The 27,684-nt window shown below is 44.9% G+C and overlaps 2 protein-coding genes across 5 annotated transcripts in view; one reads left to right on the plus strand and one right to left on the minus strand.

The window, feature by feature from the left end:
- The window catches only part of ABCB1 (ATP binding cassette subfamily B member 1), a 207,857-nt gene extending 205,146 nt beyond the window's left edge, over nucleotides 1-2,711 (plus strand). For all 4 annotated transcript variants that reach the window (XM_072154251.1, XM_072154257.1, XM_072154261.1 and 1 more), the window contains 3 exons: nucleotides 461-667; nucleotides 812-958; nucleotides 1,914-2,711. In XM_072154251.1, coding sequence (XP_072010352.1) covers nucleotides 461-667; nucleotides 812-958; nucleotides 1,914-2,114 — 555 coding nt within the window. In that variant the 3' untranslated portion in view covers nucleotides 2,115-2,711. The remainder of the gene's footprint in view (nucleotides 1-460; nucleotides 668-811; nucleotides 959-1,913) is intronic.
- A 3,120-nt stretch (nucleotides 2,712-5,831) lies between these two features.
- Nucleotides 5,832-27,568, minus strand: CROT (carnitine O-octanoyltransferase). Its single transcript, XM_072154263.1, has 17 exons — nucleotides 27,435-27,568; nucleotides 24,525-24,659; nucleotides 22,881-23,005; nucleotides 19,924-20,105; nucleotides 17,895-18,019; nucleotides 17,535-17,643; nucleotides 16,289-16,382; nucleotides 16,090-16,215; nucleotides 14,413-14,514; nucleotides 14,157-14,240; nucleotides 13,969-14,076; nucleotides 12,881-13,011; nucleotides 11,893-12,016; nucleotides 11,471-11,549; nucleotides 10,953-11,046; nucleotides 9,185-9,304; nucleotides 5,832-7,663 (listed from the first exon to the last, which is right to left on the minus strand). The coding sequence occupies exons 2-17, from the start codon at nucleotides 24,637-24,639 to the stop codon at nucleotides 7,543-7,545; spliced, it is 1,839 nt and encodes a 612-aa protein (XP_072010364.1). The 5' UTR covers nucleotides 24,640-24,659; nucleotides 27,435-27,568; the 3' UTR covers nucleotides 5,832-7,542.
- Nucleotides 27,569-27,684: the final 116 nt, after the last annotated feature.

Here is a 27,684-nt window from a genome sequence, read left to right on the forward strand (position 1 = left end):
GAAATTTCTGCACCAAAAGGGGTGCGCTAGTGCCAAGGCCTCATTCCCATGGCCGTGTGCTCACCTGGATTGGATCCCGGAAGAGCACAGGGTCGGGAAGAGGAGGTGGTGGGAGGGGTGTGCACTCTTCCCCTCCTCTCCCCTCCTCCATAGGCAGAGGAGCAGAAGCACCAATGCGATACAGAAACCAGAAGCTGGTAAGCGGGTAATGGAATTTTTTCACTACTGTCCTGGTCCTTTTATGAACAAAAAATCTTATAGTAAATAGTGTGACTTTTCATTGCCCATTCCTTAATTATACTGAGATGGCTCTGCTCAATCTCTCCTATTCTATATAGTGCAGCATGAAGTCTATGGATGGGATATATAATATAAATACTGGTGAATATCCCTATAGTATCCCCTTAACCGGAATTTATTATTTTTAAGTCACTAAATTTCGTTCTTCTTTTTCCGGTAGAGCATGGACGGCTCTGATGTGAAGACTGTGAACATCCAGTGGCTGCGGGCACAGATGGGCATTGTGTCTCAGGAGCCCATGCTGTTTGACTGTAGTATAGCGGAGAACATCGCCTATGGTGATAACAGCCGGGTGGTGCCGTTTGAAGAGATTGAAAGAGCGGCCAAGGCGGCCAATATCCAGAGCTTCATCGAATCACTGCCTGATGTAAGTTTCTTCCCACTGTTCAATGCTGGAAGAAACCTGATGGTAGTATTGTTATTGGGTACTATGGAGTGATGCACGGTTACCTTACATGTCTATGGTACTTATACACAAACAATTACTATATTGTATTTGGGCTTTTTACAGAAATATAACACCCGTGTCGGAGATAAGGGGACGCAGCTCTCCGGAGGACAGAAACAGCGAGTAGCCATAGCAAGAGCGCTGATCCGCCAACCCAAAATCCTGCTACTGGATGAGGCCACATCTGCTCTGGATACAGAGAGTGAGAAGGTAGTTGGGAAAAATTATAATTTAACCAACACTTTATATCTGTGTAACATAATGTGCTGATGTTAGTTTTTGCAGATGTAGAGCTATTACACACTTTTTTTTTTAGAATTTCCAGGATTGTAGCTGAACTTGGAGCCCTCTAATGTACTGGTGTTCAAGCAAGCTCCTTCGCTCTCCTATGAGTCATTGCTGTAGCAGCTTCTGTTTGTATTGTACAGTTATCACTCTATGGGAGGAGCTGTGTTCAGTAAAGAGATATCACACACTAGTGCACCAGTAAGCTGCAGGTCCAGCTATAATCCCAGAAAATAAATGCATTTTTACAGTTTTGCCATTACTGATAACATATACAAAGGTATGGTTACACAGATCTCCAAGAACAAATGTGTAAATAGCAGCAGCTTTGTATGGTCACCACAACTCACATACAAAGATATTTTAGGCATCTGTGGCTTCCAGCTTTGTGTCAAATATTCAGAAAGCCCTTTCCTATTACAACATTAAAGGAACCCTGCATTATACAACCAAAATCTTGTGGGTAGCCTTCCCATTACTCCATATGTTGTAATATGATATAGCAAAATTATCAGCCATCCAAAATTTGCCACTTTCATCTTCTTGATCAAGGCGAGTGTGGTGGAACCTGGAGGCACCTTTAGCTTAGCTTTACACCCCAACACCTAGATCCAAAGTACAAAAAAGATACACCTTGGCACAACTTTCATGTAGGTCTCATCCAAGTAAGTTTAAAAAAAATGGAATCTAAATGTTGTACGTTAGTGATTGAAAGCTGTAGAGGTTGTGACATCATGGAGGACCTTCTATGTGGTTGCTACCAATGTGCAGCGCAACACCAAAACCTTGTCCCTGTTGTTAATATGTGTCGTGCTGGGTTGGCTTTAGGTGTAAGGAGCTTCTAGTTTCTGATCGAGATGAGTTTCCTTCAAACCTACAGGTGGTACAGGAAGCTCTGGATAAAGCTCGGGAAGGTCGCACGTGTATCGTCATCGCTCACCGGCTCTCCACCATTCAGAACGCTGATAAAATCGCTGTTATCCAGGATGGGAAAGTGGTGGAACTGGGGACACATCAGCAGCTCCTACAGATGAAGGGCGTCTATCACTCACTGGTCACAATACAGCTCGGACCCACATGAGAAGACCAGATATATCTTCTGAGGAATGATGAGGTTTATGAATCTGGATTAATAACAGGCATGATAGATGGAATGGTCTAAAGTCGGAGTTACAGACATGGAAGAGAAGACATCAGATGTTGAGACTCTCATGGATGTTACTTATCGCAGAGATCGGAAGTTGCAACACGTTTATGAATCGGCTCCCACCTGCCACCCCAAATATTCCAATTGCGGGGTGGGGCAGTGAGGGGTAAATTGTGAGTTCTTTGCTGAAACGTTAAAGGGAAATATATCTGGTCGAAAAAAAATGACTCCAAAACCAATGTCATATGGAGTCCGCAAGCATAAGCATCTTTTTATGATAATCCTCCTACAAGTGCTATGGGGTTGGGCCCAATTAAGTCCAATTTGCCTACAGACAGTTGCCAGACAAGCAATGGGGATTTCAAAGGAGAACCCGGGCCCTTCCAGCTGTCTATTGGCACTTGTAGACTGATTCCACTACTACTAAAGTCCCCTGTCTGACATTATTATATATTTTGGACTCGACACACTTGATTTTAGATACAGCTAATAAGTTTTAGACTCCTACTGATTTCTGAGATTTTGACCGAGGATGCAGTGAGAATCTGCCAAGTATTTAATTTTATTTTGATGCAATTTTTGGGCAGAACCTGATGGTATATGGTCATCATCAGGACCATTCGCCAGACTTCTGAGCCCAATTATACTGAGGTGTTAGTTGACCAGTAGTGCCATGCTGAACCAAGGCACCAAAAAGTATATAGTGTGCTCATTATGTTTAACAACCCCCCCACCCCCACCCAAACTCAATCTAAAGGCTTTTCCTGTGATCACATGTTGAGGTAAAATTGCGTTTCCATCACATATGACAAAATTATAAATATATAATTTTTTATATAATTATAAATATAATTATAAATATATAACAAAATTTTACCTCAGAATGTGATCACGGTTGGAGTCTTTGGATTGCATCTCAAAACGCACAGTGTAACCGCAACATAAGTGCTCAAAAGCGGCGCAAATTTTCTGCCAAATCTGCGATTGCGCTCACTTTTAGGCTACACGCAATTTGAAAACTGTCCACCTTATACCCATTGGGCACCTTAATTCCATCCAAATCGGCAGATTGCACCTTTTATGTAGCAGAGAAGAAGGTTCGGCAGGCAATCATCCTGTGCAGGCCATTACATTGCAGGTGGTCCAATAGTATCCTAGGAACATCTGAACTAAATTGGAAATAACCATTGATTTTTCCGTAAAATTGAGCTGTGACTGGTTGGTATGGGCAACAAAAACTATTTAAATCTAGAAAAATTTACCTCAGACTTATGAATAGCAAAATGCTTAGGAATTTCCCAAACTTACTATCATAGCTTAATACCTGCAGAAAAATTTGCATCATGGTTCTTCTTCAAAACCTGTGACAGAGGGTTATATGGACCCCCTTAGGCACCCGAGAGCCTGGGTTTACACCACCAAAAAACTACTGCCCTGCCTTCTGCTATAAACCCGACACCCCCACAGAAATAAACCATGTATAATACGTCTCATTTGCATTAAAATGGCGGAGAGTGACAACTGCGGCACTATCATGTTTTAGTGGTTTATTTTCTAGATTAAAATTCGCATTAATAACAGTAAAGTCAGTCAGACTACAAGGCCTTCTCCTGAGGTCAGAGGTGTACACATAAAAATACATTCAGTCAGAAAGTTAGAGGTATGTCGCCATGATGACCATACAATATCCTGAAGATTGATAACATGGAGGCCAGGACTACCAGGGTACCTCAAAAATGAGAAACCTGGTTATTCATATCTCACACACATCCTGAGGTAACACTGCTTGAAGCCACCAGGCCCAGGCAGACATGTTGTTTTCAGCCTCAGGCTTTGGGCCTGTAACATCCAGGGTACCTCAAAAATGAGAAACCTGGTTATTCATATCTCACACACATCCTGAGGTAACACTGCTTGAAGCCACCAGGCCCAGGCAGACATGTTGTTTTCAGCCTCAGGCTTTGGGCCTGTAATATCAGGTACTTATCATTACGTGTGGAAGATATAAAAAGTAGGTTTTGTTTGCATTAAATTTTTACATAAATCAAAGAACTCAAGGAAAATGTATTCTCTGATCAGTCACCATTAACATGAGATTGAAGAGAACTTTACAATTAAAGAGGTCTTTCAATTTAAAGGGGTTCTCTCGGTCCTTTAAGAGTGACTATATAAGAGTATAACTGCCCTGTTCTCCACATAGACAATAGAGATGATTGAATCCAAAATTCCGATTTGGGTTCAAGCGGACCCCACGTGACTCAGACATACTGCCGGATTGGCTGCTAAACAGCCAACCCATCAAATTAACGCCCCTAGCTACTATCCATGGCTGTGATTGGCAAGGAAACATCCCTGGTCTATCACAGCCATGGCTAGTTGCTAGATCCTCTCATCGCTAATAGGCAACAATCGATATGAATGGCAAATGTGTAATACTTTTTTTCTCCTGCGTGGTTGCTGCAGGGAATTTGAGCACTTACAAGATATCCGAATAAGCAGACAATTTCTAAAAAGTAAGGATTGTGCAAAGATGGAGGTCCACTTTAAGAAGCTGTCTATCTCTAGCCTTAATATACAGACAATTTAATGAAATATATTACATTAAAAAAAATCATAAAGAGAAATCCACTCATTAAGCAGTTACTTAATTCTCACTGTTTACTGATGAAATCTGATTGGTTCAACCGCACATTTGTACTAGAATTAAAGGGGTCTGCAGCTTCAAATTCAAAATTGCTTTAAATTTTAAAAAATTAAACTAAAATTTGTCAGTCCCTCTGTTCCAGTACCGACAGTGAGGACAACACTTAATAAATCTTGTACATGAGAACACAAGAGTCCGAATTACGGAAATTGCATCAAATTTGTAGCTTTATACGTAGTCCGAAAAGCGGTCTGGTGAACTGGTGCCCTCTAGTGGTGATCACCTGCAAATGGATGTATATCCTCCATGTATACTAGGCTGTAAAGTACCAATTCTATACAGACAGGATCCACATGTTAACAGATTTTTTTTTTTTAATAGTTTCAGACTGAAGAAAATTTTTTTTTTTTTTTAATAATTTTTCTTTCTCTTAAATTATGGATGGTATCTTATTTTAATGATTTGTAAGTAATTTTAACTTTCGACATGTTAAATTAACTTGTGTCACAATGTACACAACAGGCAGCCATCTTGGTTAGGTCTATACAGATGTAAGGGAGATTGAAAACAGGTTTCCTGCTGACCTCACCCCTAACCCCTTTTTTTTTTGAGTGAGATCATATTGCTATGAGTAACACTTTCATGTTTCCTTACCACTTTGATTCTTGTAATCCTTTCTTTATCTTCAAGTCCTATCCTGTATTACATAGACAACCCATTATATAATTGAATGGGAACAGTGTAATACTTATTATGTCCTGCGGGGTTGCTGCAGGGAAACTGAACACTTACATGTGTTCCCACAGATTACAGCTGTTCCATAGGATTCTCAGTAGGGAGATATTTTGTGATCAGATCACTGGCAAATTTTTCTCCTAACCATTTGAGATTGTCCAACGAGGTGAACCCCTTTAAGTAGGAACTACATCTGTCTATCTATAGCCTCTAACATGGCTGCACCCAGAGTACATCCCACACATTTCAATTACCTTCATTAAATAATTGAATCTATTTCAAGGGTTTATTAAATTTGAAACAAAACACTGCTTAAAAATTCATCACATAATTAATTTTTTAAGATTTTTTATGGTTTTAAAAACACAAGTGCAAAAAGTTTCCTGGATTTAAAATCTACAATTCTGCCAATTCGAGATTGTAAAAATTACGGATTGTGAAATACATTGTAGGTTTGTACACCTTTTGAGTCCATTTTATTATGCTACTACCGACCTCAACGGATTTATTACCATATTGCAAAATCTATGTAGCGCCATCTAATTACTTCCAAGCGTTACAACATCATTGTTAATTAGAAGCAAAAAATAAAAATTAAATAAAATAAAAAATGTTTAAAATTATTTTGCGCCTTGGTCTTTGGGGAAGGGGATAAACGGTTGATTCCATGTTACGCACCATGGAGGATGAGGTCTAGTGGGTTTCCTATGAGGTTGCATTGTTTTTTGCATTGTGTTATCTGCATTGATTTATGCTTTTTTTTTTGTTTTTTTAAGACCTGCATTTGGTTTGCATCGTTACAAGTTATGATACAGACAGAGCCAACTGCATTGTGGGAGAAAATATCATCATACCCACTGTAACCCCTGGACTACTACTATGGCGCCATTAGGTTTAAGTGACTTCTTACGTGTAGACTTCAGCACAATGTAGCACTCTTATTTAGCTAGCCCTTGTATTAGTGCCACGCCCCCTTTTTCCTCAAAACATCCCCTTTAAGATCATCATCAACACATAGAATAGAGAACGGCATTTACTATCTGTTAATACAATCAATTACTTCCTATTATTAGCCATGTCACACTAAGAGACTATGGTTTTCTTTTATTGGCTAACTAACAGGAAGTCCATGAAAACCCCACCCCCGAGGATCACGGATTTATCTCCTGTTCTCAATATCTCAATATTTTAAGGGAATAGAGTAAATAAAGTTTTTTTTTTCCCAGAAGACACCTGATCCCCTAAACATAGGATAGACTTCTGATTACTAGGAGTTTCATATGACCCCATTTAAAGGGACTATCTCAAACCTTCGGCTACAGAACTACAATAAATTTAAGCAATAAAGATAAGTAGCCAGGCGGTTACCATGTACAACCCTAGAGATAACATACTTATCATTTATCATTGGAATCGGTCATATATTTTCTTTATTGTGAAAACCTCATTTAAAGGGATGTTCCCGAACTAAAACATTAACAACCTATTCTGAGGATAGGGCATCAATTATAGATTGGTGGGAGTCCAACACCATCACTTAGCACCCTACTTTCCTCGAATGGAAAGAGGAAGCGGCACTGTTGCTACTAAAAGCTGTTCAGAGGGGGATCTTGGTGTCAGAATCCCACCAATCTTTTAGGTCATCAATATCTTAATCCTGGAAAACCCCAAATCAAGAAACGTGTGTGCTACGTTTATATTTTTTTTTTTTGTACATAAGATAAAGGCACCATAGGAAACTTTGGTTAGTCCTAAAGACCTAACAAATAAAAAAAAAAAGATTTATAAAAGTGGAGAACCCCTTTAAATTTACAGTTACATATTGAGGACAATGAGTCTGGCTCTGTCTGTAGGACTGTGGTGGGTCCTGATATACCAGTATTGCTCTTAAAGGATCTGTAAACATTGTGCTAAACAATAATTTTGCATTGTGTGTGAAAATGGAAAGATAATAACACACAGGCATGTGGTGCCCCTGCCGAATTACAGCTGAGCGCTGACCATCAGATCCACCATGTCATGGAAGTTCTGGAACACGGTCCGCAACAACTTGTCAGCATCGGTTTCAGGGCTGGACTTCCAGGCGGTGCAGGCTGCAACAAACCTGAGAAAGTAAAATAAAATAGACAAATTTTTGTAAACTAATTAGTGAATGTTTATTTAAAGGGAACCTGTCATCAGGATTTCACCATTAAATCTAATGACAGGTTCCCACAGAAGTCTTCATACAGTGCTCCATGCTTTTTTTGTATAAAATTCCATAGCTAAAATCACTTAAAAAAAAAGTAGTTGACAACTTGCCAGGAGGATCACCGAGTCACAAGGGCGTGTTTTCTCTTCAGTCGAGTCACTGTCGAGTCGAGTCAGCTCCATCATCCCCTCTTCCTTAGGAATGGAAGAGATGCTGACTGTGTGCGACAACCTGAGTGAAGTAGGCCCCCCCCACCTTGTTCAAACAAACCAAAATTGGTGCCAAACGTTTGTTCAGCAGAAATTTCCGTATGTGCCGCTATAATTTTTAAGATACTTTCCAAATTACAATGTGTTTGCTAGCTCCCCCTGGTGATAAAACCAGGGAAGTGTCACTAGGTTTGTTTTTTTTTACCAGTTCATCCTAAACACCTTAACTTATCTAAAAACCTAAACCTACCTTAAAAATTATAGCAGCACAAATGAAAATTTTTGCTACACAAACGTTAGACACCAGTTTTGTTTGAGTGTGTGTGAGTGTGAGTGTGAGTGTGAGTGTGTGTGTGTGTGTGTGTGTGTGTGTGTGTGTGTGTGTGTCTTTTTGACCTTTACAATGTGCTTTGTATCTTCAAAAACAAAAATTTCAGCAGCACAAACATAGCACAATTGATTGCCATCAGTTTTGTTTGATTTGGGTAACGAGGGGGGGGGGGGCGGCTGATCTCTGATAACTTCTATTAATATCTTAAACACGAAAGCAGCACAAACTTAGCACAAACGTTTGACACCAATTTTGTTAGATTTGAACAAGGTGGGGGCCAACTTCACTCAGGTTGTGTGACTCACCGAAGAGAATTACTGATGGATGGGGGGAATGGAGGAGCCGATATCTCTTCAGTGAATCACACACAGCCAAGGTCTCTCTCAACTCCCTCATTTCCCCTCCCTCAGAACCTCATTCCTGAGGGTAGAGGGAATAAGGGAACGGAGTTGTCACACAGTGACTTGGCTCAAGAGAAAACACGCCCCTGGCGCGTGATGAGTCTCGTGGCAAGGTGCCAGGACCTATACCAGGTGGCATAGTATGAAGACTTCAATGGGAACCTGTCATCATGTTTAGTGGTGAAAACCTGATGATAGGCTTCCCTTTAATATAGGGGGTTCCCTACTTGATTGTCAAGAAGGTAGAATCGCAGGCTTTGGAGGTCCTGTTGTGTGCTGCATAACATAGACAAGCAATTTGAGGTGAGCTGGGCTCTGTGCAATGCTCCATTTGTCCACTAGAGGCAGTGCAGGGAAAGTGAACACATACTGTCATATTTCTTTGGAAAGCTGTCAATCATACTGTAGCCACGCCCCCACACTGTAAACATCAGAAAAACCCAACAAAAATGAGAAATTACAAACAATGCAGGCAGTTAAAGCCGTACTGTACCTATCATCTCGGATTCTATAGAAGAAGCCATATCCATCGTGTATCATTGGGACCACAGCTCCATGGATACTTGTATATCCGACGAGGCTCGTAGAGAGGACAAAGTTACCGCCTCCTCCACTGTGGATGAACCAAAAAATTAAGAAATGAAGTAAAGAATTGGCAAATCAGTGTTAAACAACTTACTATATAGTTAAAATTCTAACTGAACAATTGAGATTTATACATTTTCACTAATTCACAAACACAAACTTGAGCAACTCTCAAAATGATTGAAACCTCTACAGGAGCAGAAGGTAGGAAATGCTGCTGTAGAGTTTGTAGTAACTCCTTCTCATAGCCGGCTGTCCGGCTGAAGATCACAGCACATTCCTCCTGGAGCTCTCTGCTCTGTCTTCCTTCTATACATTTTAAAGACAACAGAAGGGAGTATAATATATACCCGAATATAAGGGAAGTACCTAATTTTACCACAAAAAAACTGGGAAACATATTGGGGGCCATTTACTAAGGGCCCGGATTCGCGGTTTCCCGACGTGTTACCCGAATATTTCCGATTTGCATGCGCGCGACGGAAATGGGGGGGTGTGGCCGAGCGAAAACACGTCGGATTCGGAAAAACCGACGCATTTTAAAAAAATTGGCCGGTGTATTTCCAGGCATTCCAGCGGACTTCAGCGCAGCAGAGGAACTACCATCATAAATCCCAGCCGGACCCGAATCCAGCGCAGAGAACGCGCCGCTGGATCGCGAATGGGCCGGGTAAGTAAATCTGCCCCATTGACTCTAGTATATGCCCCTCCAGATAATATGTCCAGCAATGTTCCCAGCATAGAATGTCCAGTAGAGTGACCCCTTAAGAAAATAAACTTAGTACTCACCCTCTGGCGGTGACCCCCGTCGTCCTTTACAGCACCTCTTAGGGTTCCCGGCTGGGCCAGCAGATTCCCATCTATGCTGACATCATAGTTTGCGTGCCAGCAGGTCGCATAGACTTTTATCTGCCAGCCCGGCCGGGAACTCAAAGAGGTAAAGCGGGGAGTAGAGGATGCTAAAGCTCAGCGCTAAAGGGCAAGTACTACATTAATTTTACTATACACTCGAGTACAAGTCGAGTGGGGTTTTTTCAGCACAAAAATTGTGCTAAGAAACTCAGCTTATACTTGAGTATATACAGTAAGTTGTTCAAGTCAGACCAGAGAAAGAAAGGGGAGAATAGTCATCAAGGTCAGCCGAGGCTGAACATAAAGGGAATGAGTGGCACTGGAGATGTATTGGTGTACAGAGGGAGGATAGAAACCCCAGAATAGTCTGTAGGGAAGTCAACAAATGGAGGAGAGATCCCCATGAGCTGTTCAAGCAGAAATCAGTCAAGGAACGAAGCTGTGCTGATACATAAGAGCTAGTGATGGCAGCAGCATCCTGGACACGCACATCTCATACCCAGCAAGTAGTACAAGGAGGGACAAAACCACAAAAATCTGAAACTAGAAGCCGGCTGTAAACTGCATAATCAGGAGTCTAAAAATAAACAAATTCATAAAAAATGCAGCCCGAAACCTGCAATTACCATATGTTCAAAAAGTTGCAAATTAACTATTCATAATGTAGAAATTGAAAGGCTGCTTTCTCATGAACATGTGAAGGACTGATATCCGGCGGAGCAGTTTGCAGCCCGATATCAGTTCCCGCAGTACAGTCTGCATAGTTGCTGACTGAATCCATAATCTATAATCTGGTACCAGCTCCATCGCTACATGATAATCACCTCTTAGTGAAGGCTGGGTCATTATAGATTTCCGGGACAGCAAGTCCTTGTTTTTTTGCAATAAGGAGGAGACCCAAGAGATGACGATCAAATCCTGCAAGTACATGGGAATAAGGATATGTCAGGGATGTATATGCGTTACTGGCATCGTGGTTCTGAAATGCTGTCAAGGTGGGGTATACACATCAAATATTGGTTCCTTGGGCCCACCAGATAAAATTGTTCTGGAGCCCACTATTCATCATTCCCTAGGAAATAGACACGACTAGTTCCCAAATTAGGTTGTCTTCCACAGTGTCTCAGGGCTCCAGTATTAGATTAGGGCCTTGGCCCACCGGAGTACCTGAGGATCCTCCGGTGGGCCAGTCCAACGCCGCCCAATGAAATGCCGAGAAACATTGACGGTTCTTATCAGTATGAAATGCAATACCTCCTATGGAAGTAGTGACCTCCCAGGACCATCCCCTTATAAACCAGACAGGAGGGCCACTTATTACTAGACCTTTATGTCCCTTTACCTTTGCCGAGCTGACATTCACTCATCAACTTGTTATGCTTGGCGAAGGCCTTGAGCATCAGTTCTCGCCGTTGGGCACGCTGCGGGTATACAATAATGAACAATGAACATTGTCCTACACAATGTTACACAGAGTTATAGTTTATTGGGTCATCTATAAGTGGAAAACCCCCCAAACAGCTGAATGAAGCACAATTGACAGGTCATAAATACAATGCCACACACTCTATTGTGGCTGCACCTGGTACTGCGCCTCACATTCACTTGCGACTATGTTGCCATAAGCTGCAATATCAGACATAGGCAAAACCATATAGAGCACTGTGTCTAATAAACAATAAAAGAGACCTATTCACACAGCTAATGGTCAGAAGGGGAACACAGACTCTCATGTCCTATCTAGTGGTAGAAGTCAGGACTTACAGTAGAAGCAGGATCCAGCATGGAGCGGCACCAGTTGGCAGCTTCCATTGTGCAAGGCCTCATGGTCTCTGTCCGTCCGTGATAGAACATCCTAGTTGTAGCAGTTTCATAGCAGCAACCAGGACTATAATGAAACACAAAGAATAGAATAATGCTTTATTACATTAAAAAATCCCTAATTTTGGGGAATACGCAGCGAGCTGGGGTACCTACAGACAACCTCCAGCACTTCACAGAAGACACAAGTCTCAACTCCATGTAACCAACAAGAATAAAACCTCAGCTCTCTATAGGACATCACTAGAGGATGAGCAGACCCCAAGTTTCCAATCGGGCTACGGGTTTAGGTGGATCCATTGTTCCCATTACACTTTGTTACCCCCTACTTATTTCTTCGCTCAGTTTTGCTGGGCAGGGCTAACACCAATTTAGCGTTTCTGATAAAAATCTGAATTTTGCTGCTGTGAACGGTCAAATTAACGGAATCACCAGCCCTAACCGCAGCACACGGGGTAACCGCAGCACACGGGGTAACCGCAGCACACGGGGTAACCGCAGCACACGGGGTAACCGCAGCACACGGGGTAACCGCAGCACACGGGGTAACCGCAGCACACGGGGTAACCGCTGCACACGGGGTAACCGCTGCACACGGGGTAACCGCTGCACACGGGGTAACCGCAGCACACGGGGTAACCGCTGCACACGGGGTAACCGCTGCACACGGGGTAACCGCAGCACACGGGGTAACCGCAGCACACGGGGTAACCGCAGCACACGGGGTATCCTATTTATCAGTTAAAAAATGTGGTCAAAATTTAAATTTTTTTTTAACCTTTTATTGAGACGTGACGTCTATTGAAGACGTAAAGTCGTTAACCCTGTATAGAGCGGACTCCCAGGCTGAGCCTTCTCCATACGCGGGGCTACACTACCGTAACATCCGCAGCAGCCTGATAGCGCAGCGTGACGTCACTTTAACCCTTACCGTCCGTGAAGTTTATAAAACGCCAACTGGAGAGAAAGTTGCACAAACGTGTCAGGGTGAAGTTTCTTCTTCTTAACGAGCGACTTGCCAAAGGATGTAAAAGCGTAATTGGCTAACTGCAAATCCGAAACCTGGGAACATAAAGGATAACATCAGAGCTGAGGGATAATTTAACAAATGAAGGGACAGTGATATCCACTCCCCAAGTGCAGCTCCTGTTACCTCCATCTTCAGGATCCCGTGACTGTGCAGATCAATCATTGGCCTCAATGATAACATGTGCAAGAACAGTGTATAAGCAGCAACATCACCGTCCATGCACATGTCACCGATGAGGTCAGCAATTGTCCCATCGCAATCGCAGAGCCTCAGCGCTTCCGGGTGACCTGGAAATGGAGGGAGCATGGGTTGTGCTGGTGAAGTGGTCCACCTCAAAATCCCCTGTAATTCAGTAGATTGGTGAGGTCTAACTACCAATCCAGTTAAGGCTATATTCACACTAACGTGTGCCCGCCGTACTATAGCACGGCGGGCACACGTCGGCGCCGGGGAGAGGAGGAGGGGGTGAGGACATGTCCCATCTTTCTCCGCCGGGTGCCCATTGCAGTCTATGGGGACGTATATACGTCCCCCATACGGCAGTATGAATGTAGCCTAAGGCTGCATGAATGCTCACAGGCTGTGTCCTCTCTATACATTACAGGTGTCTGCTGTATTATACAGCAGACACTTGCCGCTATCCGCTCCAATCAGTTCTGGCGACAATCGCGGCAGTTAACCTGTTAGGTACAATGGTCAAAGCTGACTATTTCACCTATACAGCGGCTTCTCATGTGTGCCGCTACTGGGACCCAGGAGTCGCCGATTGATAAAAAGAAAAATGTCCAAACCGCCGATCCTTCACATTTGGTGATCCATAAAAATGTACATAAAAACTAATACAAAAGTTGTAGAGTTTTCAAGATCAGTATTTGCTCTTCCAGCAAAAGCATGCTGGATCTTGACGGTAAATTTCCTTCAAGGGGTTAATAAATGGTCTACCCCCCTCAGGTAAAGTCGGCCCGTGTTACCGGATGAACGGCGCTTACCTGAGAGTGATACTGGGCTTTGGCCGACGCAATATCATTGATTATTCTCTGATCCACAGTGAAGACCAACTCTTCAGGATGTGGAAGCTCCCGAACGTAGGATGAGCCCTGCGCAGAGCGGGAGAATGTTATAGGGACATTGGATGTACTACACACCACTGATCAGCTGACACTAAGCGGCCACCTACCTTCCAGCGCCCCTCGCAGGCTTTAATGCTCTGATCGATGTAGTCACATAAGGCCACAAGCACCATGGCGTCATATGGGGCGTGCTGGAAAACAAACACGGGGGATGGGATTCATACGTGTATGGGATGGAAGAACCAGTGACCGCTGGGGATCCACACAGGAAGACAATGAAGGAGATGAAGGATATATAGGTCACACAGATAAGATATACATTAGCGATATGGACTCGAATACACAACATGGACCTAGACTTACATCGCAATTGGAGCCAAACACGCCGTTGCGCCATAAGATGAAGTTGTAAGATTTGTCACCCCAGCGTATGGTTGGGTCTCCAGCCAAGGCCAACATGGCGATCTGTGTGATGTGCGACACAGAAAAGTATTCAAATTTGACATTTCCAAAACCGCACTTGTGATTTTTTTTTTTGCATTAAAAAAAATAAAAATCTACAACTACAAGAAAAAAACTGACAATTTAACCCCATGTCCACCCGATAACTACTATAAACAAAAATTGCTACAGTACTATCAGGATACTTGTAGGACATAACAGTTTCTGAATGATGGTGTAATGCCAAGCGGGGGCACCGCAATATTATATATAAAGATTGTATACAAAGAGGGTCTTCTTCTCTGCCAGTCAGAGGAGGTGCTGAGCAGGAGATAAGACTAAGACAATGCACCTTTTATTATCTACGTCTCTGCTTGTAAGAGGAGCTCAACTGCTCAGTGTCTCCTCTGACAAGCAGAGAATTAGCTTATAGACTGCTCAGTGTCTCCTCTGACAAGCAGAGAAGCAGCTTATAGACGGCTCAGTGTTTCCTCTGACAAGCAAATAAGTATCTTAACGACTGCTCAGTGTCTCCTTTCACAAGGAGAGAAGTAGCTTATAGACTGCTCAGTGTCTCCTCTGACAAGCAGAGAAGCAGCTTATAGACTGCTCAGTGTCTCCTCTGACAAGCAGAGAAGCAGCTTATAGACTGCTCAGTGTCTCCTCTGACAAGCAGAGAAGCAGCTTATAGACTGCTCAGTGTCTCCTCTGACAAGCAGAGAAGCAGCTTATAGACTGCTCAGTGTCTCCTCTGACAAGCAGAGAAGCAGCTTATAGACTGCTCAGTGTCTCCTCTGACAAGCAGAGAAGCAGCTTATAGACTGCTCAGTGTCTCCTCTGACAAGCAGAGAAGCAGCTTATAGACGGCTCAGTGTCTCCTCTGACAAGCAGAGGAGATCCAATCAGAACACAATGGAGCAACGAGACCAAGACTACCAGATGTACAGCTGCCTGGACCCCACTGATCACGAAGGTCCAGTGAGGAGGATAACCCAGTAATGTACTCAACTGACTACACCACAGGATTACAAACAGCAGGTGGCGCTCTTGTAACATTACTCCTGGAATCTCCGGGGGATAAACTGATACATTCTAATGAAGGCAAATACATACAAATGTATATACATTATTCCTTAAGAGAATAAAACCTAAAGAATGAGACCAATGAAGGGTTAAACCACAAGATGTATTAGCAAGAGGCTAAAAGGCAAATGGGTGTGGTTTATACTCCGGAGGAACTGATGCAAAGTCCAGGCTCTATCTGAGGTTTGGTGATGGCCTCTATAGATAATGTAACTATATTGGTGCCTAGTGATGGTGGATATCACATTGTATGTATTATGTAGGCAAGAAAATTCAAGGGGTAATAGACCTTTAAAGCATCATTCATGACCATTGACTCCTTCTTAAAGGGATTGTGGCAGGTTAGCTATACTATGCTATTCGGATTCCAGCTTCTGTTCACCTGTAAACCTACACAGTAGATCAGAGGGCATACAAGTAGTCAGGCTTCTGTGCAGGACACTTGGAAAGCTGGGTGAGAGTCGTGGCCACGTTGCCTCTCGTGCTTTCCGCTCTATGAAGGTTTCTCGTGATTACCTGGCTGTAATCTTCAGGCGATCCTTGGGGACATTCTTCATCAAGAGACAAGACAAACAAACTGCTCTGAATCCTCTCCAGATGGGATAAGTTCTGGGGGTCGAGGCTAATGAGATGTTGACGAGACTACGAGAAACCACAGTGATGGTGAAATACAGGCACAAGAAGACTTACAAGCCATGCAGAAGAAATAACCGACCCGGGCCCAGCGCGTTCTCTCCTCTGTGGTCAGCGCCGATACTCCAGGACCATCCCGGCCATTTTGGCAAATGTTCTGGATGTATGAGAGTTGCCTAAAAGTAATCACAAAAAAAAAAAAATAAGTCTAAGAAGGGCAGAAGACTCAATAAACACTGGAGGTCCCTCAATGTACTCTAAAGACTCTTCACCACTGAGGTCCCTCAATGACCAATGAAGGTCCTTGACCATAGACATCCCTCAATGTACACTAGAGGCCATGTATCATATATGCTCTTTAATGAATACTGGAGCTCATTCACTATAGAAGTCCCTCAATGCACCAGAAGTCCATCAACATAGAGGTCCCTCAATGACCAATGAAGGTCCTTGACCATAGAGGTCGCTGAATGTACACTAAAAGGTCCTTCAAAGTAGAGATCCCTCAATAAACACTAGAGGTCATTACTCATACATGCTCTTCAATGAACACTGAAGCTCATTCACTATAGAAGTCCCTGAATGAGCACCAGAAGTCCTTCTGCATAGAGGTCCCTCAATGACCAATGGAGGTCCTTCACTATAGAGGTCCCTCAATGAATACTAAAGGTCCTTCACAGTAGAGGTTCCTCAATACACATTGGGGGTACATCACCATAAAGGTCTCCCACCATAGAGGTCCCTCACTGTACACTAAAGGTCTATCACCATGGAAGTCCCTCAATGAACATTCAAGGTTCTTCATCCTATATATTCATCATAAACACTAGAAGTTCTTCATGATAGAGGTTACTCAAAGTAGAGTTCCTTTACCATAAACGTCCTTTAATGAACACTAGAGGTCCTATACCAGTGGTGGCGAACCTATGGCACGGGTGCCAGAGGCGGCACTCGGAGCCCTTTCTGTGGGCACTCAGGCCATCACCCCAGCATGTAGTTCACCAGACAGGACTCAAAGAATCTTTATGCAGAATCTTCTTGCAATGATAGACAAATTTGCTCTCCTCCTTTTAACTGCATTGGTGTCCTCAGGAGGCTGATACAATTGAAAGTTATTAAAGAACAAGGAGAAATAAATTACTGCTTAAATTGCTGTGCTGGCACTTTGCAATAAATATGGGGCTTTTGGTTGAAGTTTGGGCACTCAGGGTCTAAAAGGATCGCCATCACTGTCCTATACTGTACAGGTCATTCAAAGAACCAGAGGTCCTTGCTGTATAGCCCCCTGCCCATATATTGTCTCAAACATTTATTTTTAGGTAGAGAACCTTGATATTTCTGGAGGAGACAGAATCTGGCCATCGAGAACCGCCTCAAAGCTGAAGATCCGCCCCCGGCACATGGCGATTAGGTGAGTTGGACAGTTGCCTTCCGATTCTGCAAGGAAATATAACATTATTATTATTACGTGGTACGAGGACCCTCAGCACTTTACATGAAGCTTTTCAGGTCCTACCGGGCGCCATGTAATACACAGATGTGCTGCTCCGCCTCTTAAAGGATTTGTACAATTGCAGATTTCCAAGACTCCCATTTAGCAAATACATTCATGATATTACGGATCTCCATGAGATTTTTGCTAAAAATATATAGTTTTGCATAAACAGAAGCATCAGGGTGTTACCTACCAGTTTTAAAGTAGTTGCAAATTTTATCTCTGGTCACACCCGGGATTTTGCAGGTGTTGAATAAATTTCGGAATTGGGACATATCCAGGGGCGAAGACCTCGCCTTGTGTACAGCCAGCTTCTCACTGCGAGAGGGAAACGTCTGTCACGTGTCAAGCTGGATGCAAAATATATAAGGGCTATACATGTATAGAAGGTGGTACCGGGAAAAAGGGAACCTGTCACCAGCATTTACCCCAAAAAACTTCAAGCCCCCCAAGGAAGGGGATGAAACTTCCATTCTAGGATTCTCTGTCATTCTATAAGCCACCTGTTTACCAATAAAACTTCACCTCCAAAGTAATATGCAAATGAGCAGAGAAGAGTCACCATTTGCCTGAGATGAGTCACAATGAAAGGCTGGGAGAGGAGAGTCAATTCAGATGCCCCACTACTGGATTCTATAGTACATAGAAACGAAACGTGGTTCTGGTGTCATTTTAAAGATAAGAATCTCAAGTGTATTATTGAACCAGAGATACAGGCAGTTTAAAGCATAGTCTGCAATTGGATCTTCATCAGCGATTCGCATTCCAAACTATGTATTTAACTGCCTGTATCTCTGTTTCTACAATACTCAGAACCACAATCTGTAATTTAAAAGACAAGATTCTCAAGTGACACTGGAAGCTTTTAGGTGCTACAGAGCCCATAAGAGCAGCATCTTAGTAGACACTCCCTCTTCAGCCTCTCTGCATGACTTTTCTCCTGCAAAATGACTCTTCTTAGCTCAATATCATATGATTAAAGGGGTTTTCCCACAAAGGCAAGTTAGGCCCTATCCCCTTAGTGGAGGTCTCCGTCGCGGCGCTCGGCGATCTTCATCAGCTCCATAGAGATTAATGGAGCAGAACGATCATGTGCAGCCTTGTGCTCCAATAGTCTGAGCAGCGGCGAGGGGTCAGTCGGTAGCGATCAGTACTGAGACCCCCACTGATCAGCAAGTTATGCCCTATCCACGGGATAAGGCCTAACTTGCCTTCTTGGGAAAACCCCTTTAAGGGGGAGATTTTTTGTAGGTTAAAGGGTGAATTTTAACATAAAAGACGGAAATCTAGAAAGGACATTTTATACCCTGCCTGATGGGACTGCTATCAGAGATGTTCAGGTTCAGGTTCAGCCGCCTGACCCGGACGTATTGCTGGATTGACGGCCGCATAGCCAATCTGGCAAATAGATGCTCCTCACAAATAGCCATGGCTATGATTGGCTGGCGGGACACTTACATCTGACATTACTGTCAGATGGGTGGGGCCATGCTGTCTGACAATTATTGGTTTCAGCACCCAATATGCAAATCATACTCTCTTCTGTCAGCCTGGCTCCACCCATCTTAAAGTGTAGGTCTAAGGCTACATTCACACGAACGTATGGGGGACGTATATACGGCCGACGTATATACGGCCGATATACGTCCCCCATACACTCCTATGGGCGCACGGCACCCTACGGGAGCGGTACGGTGCCGCACACGTGCAGCACCGTACCGTTCCGTACCCGGGAGAAAGATAGGACCTGTCCTATCTTTCCCCGTAATACGGCGCCGTGCGCCATAGGTTGCTATGGAGAGGGGCGGGGGTGAGCTGCGCTCACCTCCTCCTCCTCTCCCCGTACACTGCCGTTGCCCGCTACGGTACGGTACGGGCGGGCAACGGCAGTCTGAATATAGCCTTAGACTATAGAGAAGATCCTAACTGCACCAAAGTTAGTGGGACAATGTCTATTAAAGACTGTAAAGCAATGCGGTCCTCTTTAGCTCGCAGACAGCTGGATCAGAGTGTTAGCCTGACTCTGAATATTCTTCTAATTCACTGACAGCAAGCAGAGATGTTAAAAAAAAAAAAAGTTTGTTATTTATCACCACACTGAGCACTTTTCTAAAATGTGGGTGGAATAAAGGAAGGGGGGGGGGGGTATCAAAAATTATCCATAAGAAAAGCAAATTTGTGACTGTGGAGCGATGGTTTGATTACAGATAGGAGCTGCTCACCTTCTGATGAGTTCCCAGTACTTTAGGGTGAACCACGTGGCCATGCTCCCTCTTTCTAGCTGGGTGCCCAGTTTGGGGGGCCAGTAATGCTCCAGGTAAGGGGCCGGACCACCGAAGTTGACATTGAGCTGAGACGGCATCCGGACATCCAGATAGGCTGCGTTCAGCCACCATTCCTCCAGCTGAAAGACAAGACAAAGACGTCAATCACCAGTCTGTAACTTCTTTCAATAAAGCATAACTATAGGAGGGCTTGTTTTTTGCTTCTGAAGGACATTTTTCTAATGGCGCCATTATGTAGCACTTACACCGCATTCACACGACCGCAGGGGGGTGTATGTACGACGCGCGCACCGTACCGCTCTATACAGAGGGAAAAGATAGGACACGTCCTATCTTTCCCCATGTTACGGGCCGTGGATCGGTATGGAGAGAAGAGGGGTCACCCCTCCTCCTCTCCATCGCAGCCGACTTATGCACGCCTTGGCCGTGCGGGAATACATGAGTGTGAATGTAGCCTTAAAGTATTTTTTTTTGTCATTTATTTTTTTAAGGGCCTGAACAATTTTGCAACTTTCCATTACTTTATTTATTGCGTCATTGACAGGATCATTTTAATCGGCCGAACTTTTTTAACTTTGTTTCACTTTGTGGTAAGTTGTCTATTTGTTTCAGGTTTTGTTGGGTAAGCTGTAGTCTTTCCCTAGTTACTTTTGGGGTACCTATTAATATTTAGTTTATTATTAAATTTGTTACTTATTAATACATTTGTTATTTTTAGAGCAAAGCAAGCACAAAAACCTATACTTTCTGTATTGCAATCTATTATACCTGTCAGCATTATACTGACAGGCAGCTGAATCAGCCCTGCCTAATAGACCTAAATGTATGGGCCATAACAGACATGGGCGGCTTTTGTTATACCTCTGGCATCCATCAACACAGCATTATTGTATCTTGGGGGGGTCACCAACCTTCTATAAGACCCGTTACCTGTTAGAAGACTGCTGCTTCTAAGAGGTTAAACAGTCTCAGCTGTAGGGTAAGGCCAATACACACTGCTCATGACTCCGTGTCATCCCTGTGCCATGTGTTTTGGCACCAGATCTGTAACTTTATGGTGTGGGTGGCAGAGATAGAACAGTTAAAGGGGTTGTATCAAATCCGGAAAACACTGCCACCTTATATCCTCTCTGGTTTATGGGTATTGCAGCTCAGACCAATTAAATTGCAATACCAGACCAAACCTATATACAAGAGAGGCGCTGTTTAATGAAGGTGGATCCATGTTATCCTCACTTCATTACTAATGACATGCATGGAGATATCTGATTAGAAGAAGAATACAGTAGGTTGTGGTGTAGAAGGGAACATTCAGAGCTGAGTTTTCCAGGTCACAGAATATAAAGCAGCTGATGTTAGACGCTTCCATTACAGGAGACAAAGATAGTGACCTAAGAATGTGACACAGGGTCTGTTCACTCTATGAATGAGCTGCTGTTCTGTAACTACAGGCAGCTATGGTGCTAAGGACATAACAGATGCTTCGGATGTAGCAGGCCGAGTTTGTCTCTTAGGGCTGCACTGGTGTAGTGTGTACTTTCTAAGTCAGCATCCTGTATATTAGGCGACAAGTAGCTAGCAGGGGAGCCTTGTGTCTGTGCAGATCTGTAGGTGCAGAAGTCTCCTGATAATAGGGATGACTGTTCCTCAACTGTCCTCTCGTATCCCTATCTGTGATCCTGCACAACCCCACTGACTCCTTCACCCCTCTGCAGCTCCTTCCTCCCAGCCCCAGCACTTACACAGCATCTCACACATCGCAGACCATACACTTACACCATGACATTACACTTGGTTATGTTCACAGTTAATGCAACTAGGAAAAAGTTGTGGAACAATTTAGTACAGTGACCTAAGAGCACAACAGGCTAAGGACATGCCCAAGGAGAAGCTACGGTCCTGGAATATAAGTCCATATTTCACAGTCCTGCTGCTAACAGTCCTGCTACTAACAACATGCACAAAGGTCTGATTACACAGATCTTCAGGGACATTACCAAACACTGTATGCTGAGAGCATAGCAGACAGTAAGGACCTTCCAGGAACAGCTACCACCCTAGAATATAAATCCATGTTTCACAGTCCTGCTGTTACTAACAAGAAACATAAATGTACACTTACACAGATCTCCAGTGCCAAACCGTACACTGGCTGCAGACCTCAATGGTCCAAGTTATGAGAGTTTTATTCACAGCTTCTGCCTTGTAGATATTTTACATTGTTTACAACCCGAAAGATCTTAAGTTCCTCACCTTACAATGGAAGTAAAATCCATCTTAAGACGAGGGGATTAACAATAATCTGACACTGATCCAGGGATAGAGGCCTGTACAAGACCTGTGCTGCCGTGTCTACTACCAACTCATATGTGGTGTGTTACATGATACCAGGGGGTATGACACCAGGGTACCAGGGGTTAACATTACAGCATAACAGGTGCCAAGACAAATATGCAGTTTGCTTGTTCATTATAGCAAAGCCCCGGGTCACATAGACATAAGACCTTCCAGGTGACAAGTTCTGCATGATTAGTATTTTCTTAGTGCAGCCTGAAGGCAGAGAAATCTGCTAAATTGCACATACATAAAAATTAAGATTTCTCTTCTGATGTAAGGCACGCTGGTACAGGACACCTGATCTACAAGGCCATAGCTTTAGTTTATATGTGACCTGGGAGAAGACAGTCCAGCATTGGAAATACAGAATTTTCGGAAGGTTGGTTGTAATGACAGGACTAGGCCGACTCTTAGGGACCTCTCTCTATAGAGATTCGCTAACATGAAAGTTTCACCCCTCCTATGATATCCATATGAACAGACAGAGGACATGGATAGGATTTCTCCTATAGACAGCCCCATAAAGTCATATAACATTATAAATACAAGCCACATACCCAGTTTTTCCGTGTCCGCGCCCTTTCTAAAAGCTTTTGGTGAAGTTCTTTGCCTATTCCATTTTCAAAGTCTTTCACAATTCTAAATGTTTTCTTGTATTCGTCTTCATTCAGAAAGGGTTTTACTGCAAGAAAGAGACAAAATATGTCAAGGAGAGGACAAAAGGCAAAGCAGAGGAGGACTGGGGAACAGGAGGAGAGAGAGGCAGAGGAGGACTGGGGAACGGGAGGAGAGAGAGGCAGAGGAGGACTGGGGAACGGGAGGAGAGAGAGGCAGAGGAGGACTGGGGAACGGGAGGAGAGAGAGGCAGAGGAGGACTGGGGAACGGGAGGAGAGAGAGGCAGAGGAGGACTGGGGAACGGGAGGAGAGAGAGGCAGAGGAGGACTGGGGAACGGGAGGAGAGAGAGGCAGAGGAGGACTGGGGAACGGGAGGAGAGAGAGGCAGAGGAGGACTGGGGAACGGGAGGAGAGAGAGGCAGAGGAGGACTGGGGAACGGGAGGAGAGAGAGGCAGAGGAGGACTGGGGAACGGGAGGAGAGAGAGGCAGAGGAGGACTGGGGAACGGGAGGAGAGAGGCAGAGGAGGACTGGGGCCGGTGCCGGAGGAGAGAGGCAGAGGAGGACTGGGGCCGGTGCCGGGGGAGAGAGGCAGAGGAGGACTGGGGCCGGTGCCGGAGGAGAGAGGCAGAGGAGGACTGGGGCCGGTGCCGGAGGAGAGAGGCAGAGGAGGACTGGGGCCGGTGCCGGAGGAGAGAGGCAGAGGAGGACTGGGGCCGGTGCCGGAGGAGAGAGGCAGAGGAGGACTGGGGCCGGTGCCGGAGGAGAGAGGCAGAGGAGGACTGGGGCCGGTGCCGGAGGAGAGAGGCAGAGGAGGACTGGGGCCGGTGCCGGAGGAGAGAGGCAGAGGAGGACTGGGGCCGGTGCCGGAGGAGAGAGGCAGAGGAGGACTGGGGCCGGTGCCGGAGGAGAGAGGCAGAGGAGGACTGGGGCCGGTGCCGGAGGAGAGAGGCAGAGGAGGACTGGGGCCGGTGCCGGAGGAGAGAGGCAGAGGAGGACTGGGGCCGGTGCCGGAGGAGAGAGGCAGAGGAGGACTGGGGCCGGTGCCGGAGGAGAGAGGCAGAGGAGGACTGGGGCCGGTGCCGGAGGAGAGAGGCAGAGGAGGACTGGGGCCGGTGCCGGAGGAGAGAGGCAGAGGAGGACTGGGGCCGGTGCCGGAGGAGAGAGGCAGAGGAGGACTGGGGAACGGGAGGAGAGAGGCAGAGGAGGACTGGGGAACGGGAGGAGAGAGGCAGAGGAGGACTGGGGAACAGGAGGAGAGAGGCAGAGGAGGACTGGGGAACGGGAGGAGAGAGGCAGAGGAGGACTGGGGAACGGGAGGAGAGAGGCAGAGGAGGACTGGGGAACGGGAGGAGAGAGGCAGAGGAGGACTGGGGAACAGGAGGAGAGAGGCAGAGGAGGACTGGGGAACGGGAGGAGAGAGGCAGAGGAGGACTGGGGAACGGGAGGAGAGAGGCAGAGGAGGACGGGGGCACTAGAGGAGAAAGACGAGGGAGGACAGTCCCATTGGAGGAGGGGGGCAGAGGACATAAAACTATAATGTGCACACACATCTGCCATGAATCAGATGCAGACACATACACTACCTGATTCGCAGTACTTAGACAAGGACTCTGCAAGGGAAGGAACAGGGAGAGGAGGGAGAGTCTCCTGGTACTGGAACGTCCGCTCCTCTACAGAACCAAAGACATGATTCTCCATTATAGAAACAATTCAGTCATCTGCGGGAAAAGGAGATAATTTCATGGGATAATAAACCTGCAGCAGTACATGACACATACTGTATATAAAGTATACTCAATGGCAACGCCACAATAGAACAAAGCAATGTGTAGAAATAAGGAATTTCCCCTTTAATGACCAAACACTAAGTAACTATTGTGTCCGGCAGAATGAAAATGTCAGGCCCCGCTGTGCGCTAATGAGGAACACGCTGGCCGCGCTCCAGACCCTGGGGCTCCGCTGATAAGACGCGTTATAAAACATTTACAGCTTAAATCTATCCCGACGAGAACTGAACTCTGCCCCAGATACATCAGAGAACGTATATCCTGCACAGCGAGGAGCCGCATCCAGATATCTCTGAGGGTAACAGGCAAAGGGCAATGAAACCTGACCCTGATATGTGAGAGACTGCAGAGCGTCCCCTGAGAACAACTGGTCCGAATACACAACAAGGTACCCGAGCCAGTCCCTACTCATGACATAGAAAGGAGTCAGGAACCCTAAAAACCTTTAAAATCTCCTTCAGGTTCAGGGATTTATGAGCACCAGGGCTGTGGAGTAATTCTTGTGACTAAATGGACCGTCCCAGACTCGACAATACTCCATTTATAAAATAAATTATAATCAGAAAAATTACTAAATTTCCTTTAAATGTCTGTTCTGTTCCTAATTTAGGCCAGGGTTGAGCAACATTTAACGGTCCAAGTGCTCTCTACTTTAAAGGACATCTACCACCAGGATGAAGGACTGTATGCAAATGAGTCTGAGGGGCTCCAGGATTCATAGGTGTTAATGCAGTCTGTAGCCCCTCAGGCTCATTTGCATACAGCCTTTCATCCTGGTGGTATATGTCCTTTAAAAGGCTAGACCAGTAACCACAGTACAGTACAAAATGCCACCCCAGAAATGATAAATACCACACTATAGAAATAAACACCACCCCAAAAACCTAATACTGCATTCAGAACAGACAATAATACTGGAGACCCCCAGAGCACATACAAATAGTACTGGAGAAGCCTGGAGCAGATAATAAGAGTACTGGAGACCCCCAGTAGCAAAAAAAAATTCCCAGCAGCAGAGTACAGCTGACAATAACTTACCACTTCCAGGTCCTCTCCTGGGGCTGCTTTGCCCTGAGTCCTGAAACAGGTTTATAAATCCAGCATCAGGACAGAGTGGAGCAACCGGAGAGGACCCAGGAGCAGTGAGGACTTCTCAGCTGCACTCACCACTGCCCGTCCTCCTGCACCAATGATCTGCTTCCATCAGTGTGGTCCACAACTCACAGCTTGACAAGCCGCAAGTGGCCAGACAGCGCAGGTTGTGCTCCCTTCTCCACCCAAACCACCACCAAATTTGATAGTGAGAAGGACCTTCGCCCATGAAATCCTTGTTTCCATGAAATCCTGAAATCCAGATGGAAAGCAGCAGAAGGGACACATCCTCCATTCCCCAAGAAGTCTGTGATGAGTATAGAGGGGCTGTGCCATCTGTGATGCGGGTCAAGAACTTCCAGAGGTTTTTGTAAGAGTCTCTAATACCAGACACAAGCACTAGTTGATTATAATATAGGCGGTTTGGGTGGTAGCTCAGGGCCCAAGCCCTCTAGGGGGCACATGGCCACCCAAACCACCAACCAAATGTTATGCCAAGAAGGACCTTCACCCATGAAATCCTTTTACTGCTCTCAATACACATGTACACAAGAGCCATTTCAGGACCTTTGAAGGTCCTGAAACCACAGATTGAAAGCAGTAGAAGGGACGCATCCTCCATTCCCCAAGAAGCTGATTCTAGTACCAGATGTAGGAAATGATCCCAGACTTGTAGGGGCAATAATAGTCATACAGCTCAGGACCCATGGTGGTCTTAATCAGCTCATTTATAACATTAAGGGAAAGAATGCAGTACATTACAATGTCACATAGAATAAAGATATGAAAAAAGCAAAAACATATTGACCCCCGATATAACAAAATTAAAAATTCATAGGGGACGCTCTGCAGCCTCTCACATACTAGGGTCAGGCTGCATTTTACCCTTTGCATGTAACCCTCAGTGACCTCTGAATGCGGCTTATACGTTGTCTGATGTATCTGTTGCAGGGTTCAGTTCCTGCGGGTATGTGCTACTCTCATGCACACTAGGATTTGCTGTGCCCCCTTCCAGCTCGGTTGTTTTGGGTAGTATTGGCGAGGCTCAGCCTGGCGCTATGTATTACACATTACCTGTGAATTTGTATTTCTGTTATATAGAGGTCGATATGTTTTTTCTTCTTTCATATCACCATTCTATGTGACATTGTAATATACTACATCTATATACTCGTGTTATGTTATAACTTGGATGACTCTGCATATCAGCTTCAGGGTATCTCAGGGAGAGGTCGGTTCCCTTGGCCTATTAAGATCTGGGCCACCGCTAGTCTCTTATATATATGTAAATTTTCTATTGTACTTATTAATAAATAAATATACTTTTTGCAGTTCATTATAGCGAGGGTTTTTGGTTGTACACTAGGGGAGGGCTCCCAGCTTCACCCCAGGCTGTCTCACTAACATGCATAGAAATCTTGTCATTTTGCAAAATTAAAATGAATGCATCCCTGCTGAGGAGTGCATCCTATGTGAATGATGCTCAGATCCGCAGTGCATGGAGTTGCCCTTTAAGTCCATTACGACAGAAAGTCCGTAAAGCGCTACAGAACACAGATATAGATAAACATAAACCTTCCGCACAGGCGCCGCCCCCTCCGTTACCGGCGTTACCTGTGTCGCAGCCTCCGTGCGATCTCCCTCCGTACACACTGATCACCTCTGCCCTGGATGATGTCCAATTACTCAACACTACGGCTCGCTGTACGGGACAAACTTCCGCACTGTGCACTGATTGGATAAACAAGATAGAACCTGTCAAGAGAAAACCCGCCCATTGAGCGTGATTACGTTCTATGATTGGATGGCATGTGATGTAAACAGTGCCGGCAGCCAATCACAGGTAAGCACACCCTCGGCCATT

Source organism: Engystomops pustulosus, chromosome 5 (genome assembly GCF_040894005.1).
Source record: "Engystomops pustulosus chromosome 5, aEngPut4.maternal, whole genome shotgun sequence".
NCBI classification, from domain to species: Eukaryota; Metazoa; Chordata; class Amphibia; order Anura; family Leptodactylidae; genus Engystomops; species Engystomops pustulosus.